This window comes from Vicugna pacos, chromosome 3 (assembly GCF_048564905.1).
Source record: "Vicugna pacos chromosome 3, VicPac4, whole genome shotgun sequence".
Lineage (NCBI taxonomy): Eukaryota > Metazoa > Chordata > Mammalia > Artiodactyla > Camelidae > Vicugna > Vicugna pacos.
The window spans coordinates 83,744,529-83,754,213 of NC_132989.1; the positions used below are offsets into that span (position 1 = coordinate 83,744,529).

The window sequence follows — 9,685 nt, forward strand, 5'->3', positions numbered from 1 at the left end:
TTTTTTTTCCTTGGTTTGTGTGAGTATTTGCCACAAATAGATTTTTATTTAATGACTCTTAAGCTATAACACATGGGTAGATATTAACCTCTGTTAAGTTGGTTTTAGATATAGTAAATAAGATATTTGCTAGGTAAGTAATAAAGTTGGTAGAAAAATAAGCTTTCTTTAAATCCTCTAAAATAAATTTCCACCTATAACATTTTAGCCATCCCAAAGTGAGGATTCTGCATACATTCAGTTTAATTCAGGAAGTATTTATTGAATGTCTCTCATGTTTGAAACATTGTTCTTGGCAATTACGTCATTTAGAAAGACATGAAATCTAAAATTTGATCAGATGTTATTATTTGACAATATATTTATAGTAAACTAATTTCCTTATCTAGAAATATCTTCCCTAAGCCTTCATCTTTTCAAGCTAAATATCTCAACCTAATTGCACGAGTTTGTCCTCATATTTTACTTGCTCTGACCAGAGCTTTATCTAGTTCCATTCTTAATATAAGTGATAAGATTGCACATAATGGCAGATTTGATACAAGGATAAAAACCTTGACTCCTCTGCTTCAGTTGCTTGTTGAAAATCACATTTCTTCATTCACAGACACCAAAGAGCCTTAATGTGCAGGGCTCTCTGGTGGACACATACACAGAAGCGCCTTCAAAGAGGGACAAGCACCAGGCTGGTGTTATGAATACAGCCAAGAGTGCAGCCAAGTGCACATAAAAGCATGGTGTTTGAGGCTTTCAGGGGAGGGAGGAGAGCCTTGTGGGAGCAGAATAATCTCCAGTCACTCGTAGTCCTTATCTATTTTGGCCTGCTGCTTCTCTGACTTCTCAAAATCTTCATGCCATCCGTCAACTGGATTTTTTTGTTATATGCGCTTTCATTTTTTGTCTTTTTTTTTTTTTTTGGTGGGGAGAGGTAATTAGGTTTATTTATTTATTTTATTTATTTAGTGGAAGTACTGGGGATTGAACCCAGGACCTCATGCATGCTAAGCATGCACTCTACCACTGAGCTATATCCTCCCCCCAGTTTTTAATTTAAATTAGTCTCTGGGACATAGCACTGTTTTATCATTTCCCACCTAGGTAAGTGATCTCTAGTCCTTATCCTCTTCAACGTGTCTTTGTGGGTTCTCTGACAAAATAGTGGACAGGGGCACTCAATCCATGGTCCTAGACAAGAAATGCTCACATTTTTAGAGATTTAATATACTGTAGCTGGCATTCATTTTAGAGACACACATGCTCTATTGTGTACCTTGATTTTGATGAGATTGTTTTTACAGAGGTAAAGCCAATACTGCCACAAATTTGTTTTCTGTGTAGAATTAATAAAAGCATTTAATAAGTATGTCAGAAATAAGTCATTTACAAATATTTAAAAGTTATTCTAATAAGGAAAAAAATTCTAGTTTTTTAAATGTTAATGTTTTATTTTTTAAAAATATCTTCACCCCTGCAGTCCAGACCAAGTCATGGTACTGGGCAAGTTTTAAACTCCCACTGTGAGCATTTTGTTAGCAGGAACTATGTTATTTTTTTAATCTCCTAGGACTCTTCACATAGCAGGTATTCACTAAATGTTTGTTGACCTATATTACTCTTAAGCTGATGATGACTTTTCCCCCAACTTAAAAAAATTTTAAAAACCTTTAAAGACAAAAGTTAAGATAACAGTATAAAGAACAACCTAGATTAAACAATTAACATTTTCCCCGATTTGACCTCTTTCTATATAACATGGATTTTTTTCTGAATTATTTTAAAAAAGTCTTTGACATTGCAACATTTCACTTCTAAATACTCCACCTAGTATGTCCATAGGAGTTAAAAGTTCCTGTATTTTACATAAAGTTCTGGGTAACAGGATCTTGCTCAAATAGCTTGGCTTTTTTACAAGATGAGTCCCCCTCATCTCTCAAAATCTTGGTGGCACGAATAAAAGACAAATGAGGCTGAGAATAAGATGCTGTCATGGATTTATGTGCACATACCAGGTGAATGCTATAGAGAAGTAGAAGGCGGATTCTCAGGGGTGGCAGTTGGGGATCAAATTTCAATAGAGTGGTTAGGCGAGGTGACAGACTGAGCTATAATGGCTATCTGGGGGAAAGTTTTTGGAAGCAGAACTAGTGCAAAAGGCCTGAGCTGAGAGTGTGCCTGGCATGTTCAAGAAGTGGCAAGGAGGCAGGTGTGGCAGATTGGGGTGAGCTGGACATGCAATCAGAAGTAGTGAAGGACTTTACTCCAAGGTAGGAGTTACAGAAGGGTTCTGAGCAGAGTTGGGTCAGAATCTGATTTATGTTTAAAAGAATCATTCTTAATGATCTATTCTGTAAAGGGGGCAGCATGGAAACAGGGAAGGCAATTAGGAGCCTTTTGAAATTGAAATAAACTATGTAAGAAAAACTGTTGGTGCAGCAGTGAAGTTGGTCTGAATCTGGTTATACAGGTTCCATTTTAGGATTTGAGGGACCCAATGGATAACACCCTCCTCCCTATCCAAGTTTGAAACTGACATCTGGATGCAGGAGTCAGGTCGATGGAAATCAAAGTAACTCATTAACAGGGCAGAGAGCATCCCAGAAGACACTCTGCTGGGAGAGTCCACAGAGAAGGAACTAGAGGGGTTCAGGCCATGAGTGCCTAGTTCTTTTCCCAAAATAACCTCAGAAAACCACTCTTCGTCCAATGGGGAGAGAGAGAGGCAGGAGTATTACTAATGAAAGCCCATGAAACATGAGAAATGGAGAACAGGTGTTCTTCCCACCACCAGCTTTTAACTCAATTTCCATGCTGAAACAATGTCTCTCATGCTCTTAAAAAATTTGTGTGTGTGTGTAAATGTTCAAATAAAGTAGAGAAAATAGTATAATGACCTTCCATTTTCCCCTTACACGGCTAAAACAATCTTTAAATCACATTCCACCCCCGCCCCCCTATTAACTCATGGCAACACAATGAACAATTTTGGCTTTAGATTATTTTGTAAAAATAAAGTTTTTACAGAAGTTTGTACACATCAACGATACAAGAATTTCTGATGACTTGGCTAAACTCTGATAAAACACCCCAGGGGTATGCAAAATAAAAGAAAAATTGAAATTTTAAATTTAGACAGTAGGTTTTAATTTAGTAAGCTACTGTGTACTTAAGCAAACCAATTAACATTGGAACTGCATTACAAATTTAAATTTGTAATGAAGCAGATAGCTTTTATCTTGGAATTGAAACATAAATATAATATCAATAAAAACAAAAAAAAATCCCACTTCAATTAGGTTTCAAAATATTTGTTCTGCAGGTAGAACGCAGAGAAACCAAAAAACATTTGGAATTAATTCAATAGCTGAGAAGAAGACCTAATTTCTAATTCAAAGAGTTAGCTGACAATTGTATAGTAGTTTGAAAAAAGTTCTTCTCCTTGTTTGATGTCCCTGAGTGCGACAAGAACGACACATCGAAGTGGACTGAAAACAAAAAGAGACAAAAGTTAGAGTATTAACAGATACAAGCTCATAGTTTTAATATAACCAATATGGGTTTTACAGATATAATTTTATTCAAATTCCTTACTGCTATCTTATTATTTGATTTCTATAAGAAAATAGGTCTTATCCCTGACGGAGGTATTTTAGAGTATGTTTATTCTACATCTAAAAAAGACCACAAATCAATACATTTAAACAACTGACTACCTCTGAAAATGTTTCTATGTTCAGGCCCTCAAAACTGGTATCACAAAAAACATTTCAAAATGACACTCATTATATAGTTTAACACTTAAAAAAATTAATTTGTATCTCTGTATTCTGCAAAGCTGGAAGCATTACTTAAAATTAACTGGAATTTTTAAAAATACATTTTATGGACACAGCAAGAGATACGCACCTTCAATGTTCCTACTCATTTAATTTTTTCTGTACTTTTAAATAGTAATAATAATATGCCCCAGAGTATAAGGCTGAAAAAATTGTTCACTGTCAAATATACAAACACAGAGAGAGACATAAAAGTTATCCAGTTTTTAGTACAGGGAATAGTTTAAGTTTTAAATATCATTCATCATCAAAGGACAACTTAATAGGAGCCATACAAAACAAAGTTTGCCAGCAACTGGCAGCCCAGTGAAATCACATAAAGATAAAATCTTCCTATAGCATTCTTAATAAAGACTTCTTAGCTCTACAGAATTACTTATATTTAAAAATTGCTGCTTGAGCATTCTCAGTAAACTTTCCACTTAATGAACAGAGAATAAATGTTACATTAAAAATTCATATCTTCTGAGTATTTCCCTTTTTTTCACTATTAAGTTTTTGAGCCTTAATAGTGAAATGGGCAAAAGAAATAATAGTGTAATTTGGCCCATTTCTTCAACTGGGTGCTCTCATGTAAGGTGGAGAACAGGATCCTTAAAATGATTTAATTTTATTTGAAGATTTGTAGGTAGGAAAAACAACAGAAACACCTGAAAAAAAATTCAAAGTTGATACTTAAAAAGGACTACATAGAATAAAAGTGGGTAATAATAAGCTTAGAATAAGTTAAGCTAATGGAAAATTTTAGATTTTGAATAAGCCTACATTAACACTTTAAGGTGTGATGAACATTAAAATCCAACTTACAATTTTTCAGTATAAAATAAAACAACTCACCCCAAACTCTATATAGATTTTTCTTAGAAAACATATATTTTTAGGTATAGCATAAGACAGAAGATAGGAAAATCTCTTCCAGGAGACTCACCTTTGTTTGTCATTGCTGTAGTCGATGTTTGGAAGATACTGCTTCAGTTCTATAGGGAAAACTGCAGGCACATCAAATTCCTGATAACAGACATTGGCTGCTCTGTCTAGGAACACACATAAAATTTTTAGAAACGGCGATTTTACAAGGCCAAGGAAAACAGTCCTGAATTATGGCACTTGATATGTGGTTTGTCTAAATTATTAGAAAATGCTCAAATTAATAATTACTGTTACATTCCATGTACTGCTAGATTTTATTTATACACACACACATATGTTTGTATGTTTTATTATTTACTTCTTGAAGATCAAGAAACAGGGGCTCAGAGAAGTTAAAGGCTAGGGAGAAGTCAGGCTTCAAGTTCATGTCTCCCTAACGCTAAAGTCTACGCTAAATGTAGCCAGATGATCAAACTTATACTTATGGGAAAGCCAAACCCTGGAGAAAGTAGGTGCTTCATAAACTTAGCAACAGAATGGAAATACCAGTCTAGTGATTAACCTATAAGGCTATGTTGAAACACTGACAAAATAATCTCCAAGTTAACTATTAAAAAATATTAAAATAATAATGATCAAAAAAGAGCAGTTAGTTAGCAGTTGCCTATATTTACTGCAAAATCAGAATAAACATAGTAAACTAAAGGATTCCAATTAATGTATATCATTATCTCCTCAAATTCTCTCTTCAAAATCTGCCCGTACAAAGTTCGAGTTTACTCAAGGGTTCTGAACAGTTGAGATGTTAAACTCTACTGCCGCTGGCACTCAGTCATGTGGCAAAGGAGGAGCATTACCACTGCTGTATTTATATCTCACAGCCCCACGGTGCCAACTTACCATTTGAACAATTGTTGACATACTGTCCTACAGCCAATGGATTATGAATTTCTGACGTTAGCCACGTACTATCACTCATTTTTAAAGGGCCAAGTCGATCCCTCCCATTGCAAGATCTGAAACAGGTGAAAGCATTACCTAAGAGATTGTTCCTCTGTATCTTAACTTTCAAAGTTAACCCTAGAATTGAACAGGGCAATTTTTCTTAGAAAACTTTTGTCTAATCAATAGGGCAACTGAGTTGCTACATAGTAGCTACCTAAATAAAATTTTATTTAGAGTACAAATGCTAGTTATCATTGTGGTGTGGTTCTGTCTCCTATAATTATATTTGAACATGGCACCAACTTACCTGTACACGACTTTGGATATTCCTTTGTCATTTCCATCAATGAGTACTCCATCCAGGCATCTAAAAATAAATGGATTTCCAATGGACTGGAAAAAGATTGGCTCATACTTCTGATATACTGTACCTGGTGTACAATAGGACAAAGACACAGTAACATATAAAGATCAGAAACATCATGATAAGAAGCCTTCTCTGGAACATAAACATAACATGGGAAAACTTGTTTTAATTTCTCTACCTTCGTCTAATATTTCACCTTCAATCTTGACCATCCCATTCTCTGTGGCTACTTTCCCTCATTAAAGAATGCCGAATAGCAGGTAGAGCACAGAACCAACTTGCCCACTGAGCCAAGTAAAATATGACCAATTTGGTTAACAAAAACGTGAACACCACATTTTAGGCTAAGTTTTACAAAGCTGTGTTTTTATTTTTTAAAGTAGAATGAGAGTTGACATTTATTAAAGAGCCTTGTGGGGAGGGTATATAGCTCAAGTGGTAGAGAGCATGCTTGGCATGCATGAAGTCCTCCTGGGTTCAATCCCCAGTACCTTCTCTAAAAATAAAGAGATAAATCTAATTACTTACCCTCCTCCAAACAACAACAACAACAACAACAACAACTAGCTTTTTAAGAAATGTATTTTAGTAATAGTCAATTAAATAATGTAGACATACATGGGAATACATGAGTCTGACATTCAAGTTGTTTCTCCTTCCATTGGCAATGGAGGAAAGGAGAAAATTAATATTTACAGGGTGCTTCCTACATTCCTGGAAGGTTAATCTATTTATTAAATTTATTTTAGTATTAATTTATTTGTTGCTGGTTTGTCCTGTTTAGTCTTTACAGAGTTACATTAGTTGTGTAGGAAGAAACTGAGACTCTTTTGCTTAGGGACATGAAATCAGAAAATAGTAGAATGACTTTTTAAAAACATAGGTCTGACTTAAACATTCACACATACTTTCCACTATACTACATAATACGTTTAACAAATTACATATTCTACTGAGCATTCTAGTCAATGATGTTTTGCAAAGAAGCTGCTTTACTTTATAAGTTTAGAAGTGGCAGGAAGGTCTTTATTCAGTAATCTATAGGTTTAAATTTTATCTTTCATGTTTTAACCCATATCATTTTTTACCTTTAATTATTATCTAAGCCAAACTGACTTATTCCCTAGTGCTTTTTAAGTGATCAGTCTTACCAAAGTAGACCATACTATAGTCTCCTAATTTAAAACATTGATTAGAAAAATGTCCTTAAAAGAAAAATACATTTATCCCAACAAATACTCCAGGATACTTTCTAACACATAAGACAATTTACAAGCAGTTAATTTCCAAATCAGGATTTAAAAATCTGTGGAAATCGGAGTTTCCAACTCAACCCCTTACTCTAAGGATTACGGGGTTAGGTATTTTGTTGAACTTATATTTATCTGTGTATAAGAAATTCTTGGCAAAGTACTAATTGTGTCATTACCAGGATACATAGATACAACCGCGCCTTTTGGTACCAGTCCTTTAGTAACGAAGACACCTTTCCCAGCAGAAATCAATGAGCTAGTTGCTCGGGCAACACTGAAACCCAATGTCTTGTAAAGAATTTCTTCTGGTTTAAAGGTATTTTGCTCTTCATGACTGTATTCAAGATGTTTCACCCTCTGATGCTGAACTGACAGTAGGTCTTGATATTTTGATTTAACAGGTTCTGGAAGCACAGTCAAGATATCTGATTGTTTATTGAAATCATTTATGAATAGAGCCTGGAAAACTTTCAGTAATGTTCCTAGGACATCTTCATCTGAGATAACTTTGTCTTTGGATTCCTCTGGAACATATCGGAGGGTCCTGAAAATGGGAAAAGTTTCTATTCACTATCCTTCAACTGATAAAAGCCAGACTGTCGACGTCCTCTGGGTTACTGGCCTTTGTGAAGATGATTCTCATGTGTTTTCAGGGCATAACACTAAGTTCAGAAAAGAGTTTGGGTATTGTCCACATCTATCAAAATTCATCAAATTGTACATTTGAAATATGCATAGTTTACTATACAGGAGCCATACCACAATAAAGGTGTCAAAAAAAAAAGTTTGTGTATGGTTCTAGTCACCTGACTACTGACAATACCTATGCAAGTCAACAACAACCAGTATTTATGAAAGGCCCATTCCCTACCAAATGCTGTTGCATCCTTGCATTTTTTTTTAATCTCATTTCTGCACACAAGGAAACTAAAGCTTGGAGATGTTAGGGAACTTGCCTAAGATTCTAAAGGTGGTAATTGGGAGAGTCAGAAGCAGAAACAGAGCTAGTTCCCCACGACACCCACAGCCATCATGTGAATGTTATCACATAATGAGAACCCTTATATTGTAATGGCTCTTTTTACAGGTGTGTAGTTTCAAAGACAAATTTGAGTTAACATTAAATACTTTGTGTCACATTCTCTCCCAGGAGTGTTTACTGCTTTAATGACATTACTTTTACTTCCATAATTTTTAAGTACTACTTTAAGTTTTACTTCTGAACGAAAAAGGAACCAATTTCTCCCTCACAATTCGGTAGTAATGATGCATCCGAATTCATGTTCCGGTAGTATGAAACTCTGGGGACGTCTGTGGTTATCAACCAGCCTTCAACGGAACTAGCTTGTCTACTCAAGTGAGCATCATGTTGACCTCCTCCAGGTCACCAGCACGCCACTTACTAAAGCCAGCAATGACAGTGATCCTACGGCCACCCTCTAAGCTAGATCCCCTTCTTCAAGCACTGAATCCGTAATTTAAACCCAATACTCCGAAGGGCTTTTTTGCTTGATTTTATGCGTCAGCTCCTCCATGCTGTTATCCTCACAGGAGAGCTGGTTTGCTTTCACCATATCAACTACGGAGCTGTGAAAACAAACAACGGTCTGGCTTTTCTAAGAAGTTTCAAGCTCCTAACTATGCCTTAGTGGAGAGAAGGTCACGCACTCTCAGGCCGCACAAATTCTTTTCTTTTTAAAAAGTTTCCATTTCTTGCCCAAACACAGGGACCCCAGTGCCAGTGGACAGCAAAAGAGAAAACACGAGCCATCGGCCGGTAACCCGGGCCTGCCGGACCTCGCAGCGCCGGGGACGACGGGAAACAGGCCCTAGGCCCCGCCCACCTAGAGCCCCGCGCCCTCTTCAGGCCCCCAGCCCGCCTCAGACTCCAGCGGCCTCCACCTCGGCCCCGCCCCTCAGGTCCAGCCAGCCTCAGGCCGCTGGGCCGTCCTAGGCTCCACCTGCTTGAGGCTCCGCCCGCCTCGGGTCGGCTCGCCTCAGTCCCAGGGGCCGCAGTGGCGTCGCCGGACTGAAGGAAAGCCGTCCTGTTCTGGTCGTCGCGTCCTCTCACCTCGGGTTGTGGCTTAGGTTCAGCGCGATCCAGGGTACGAAGCGGTACCTGTAACGGCGCCACCGCTGCCAGAGGCCCCGCAGCAGGCGGCCCGGCATGGCTGTCCCGTGGCGCCGCGACGAGGACAGCGCGGGAGAGGTGGGTCGCGGTCTCGGGCCCGCCCCGCCCCGCCCCGCCCCGCCCCGACCCGAGGAGGAGCGGAGGCCGTGCTGTCCCGCCCCTCCGCGGTCTCCGCCCTCAGCGCCGCGCTCCGTGGCCCTGTACCCACGGCTCCTGTCGCCTGTGTTTCGGTGACTCCGCTCTTGCGACCCCAGCTCACTGAAACAGGTGCGTAGAGCTGTAGGAG

At 38.1% G+C, this 9,685-nt stretch overlaps 1 protein-coding gene across 3 annotated transcripts; it reads right to left on the minus strand.

The window, feature by feature from the left end:
• Positions 1-1,974: 1,974 nt before the first annotated feature.
• SETD9 (SET domain containing 9) lies at positions 1,975-9,450 on the minus strand. Of its 3 annotated transcripts, none has more exons than XM_072958655.1 (6): positions 8,937-9,027; positions 7,445-7,812; positions 5,956-6,079; positions 5,604-5,719; positions 4,762-4,867; positions 1,975-3,482 (listed from the first exon to the last, which is right to left on the minus strand). In XM_072958655.1, the coding sequence occupies exons 2-6, from the start codon at positions 7,452-7,454 to the stop codon at positions 3,395-3,397; spliced, it is 444 nt and encodes a 147-aa protein (XP_072814756.1). In that variant the 5' UTR covers positions 7,455-7,812; positions 8,937-9,027; the 3' UTR covers positions 1,975-3,394. The 3 variants fall into 3 exon arrangements, with proteins under 3 accessions (XP_072814756.1, XP_072814755.1, XP_072814754.1); XM_072958653.1 differs by lacking the exon at positions 8,937-9,027 and adding an exon at positions 9,340-9,450 and having other exon boundaries at positions 3,118-3,482; XM_072958654.1 differs by lacking the exon at positions 7,445-7,812 and having other exon boundaries at positions 8,937-9,071.
• Positions 9,451-9,685: the final 235 nt, after the last annotated feature.

Bases quoted from the DNA above. Each gene is read 5' to 3' on its own strand.
- SETD9 (XM_072958653.1), bottom strand. From the start codon at position 9,437: ATGCCGGGCCGCCTGCTGCGGGGCCTCTGGCAGCGGTGGCGCCGTTAC. The intron at 5,720-5,955 runs GTAAGTTGGTGC...CACCTGTTTCAG, and splicing joins ATATCCAAAGTCGTGTACAG to ATCTTGCAATGGGAGGGATC. The intron at 3,483-4,761 runs GTGAGTCTCCTG...TTTTGTTTTCAG, and splicing joins TACAGCAATGACAAACAAAG to TCCACTTCGATGTGTCGTTC.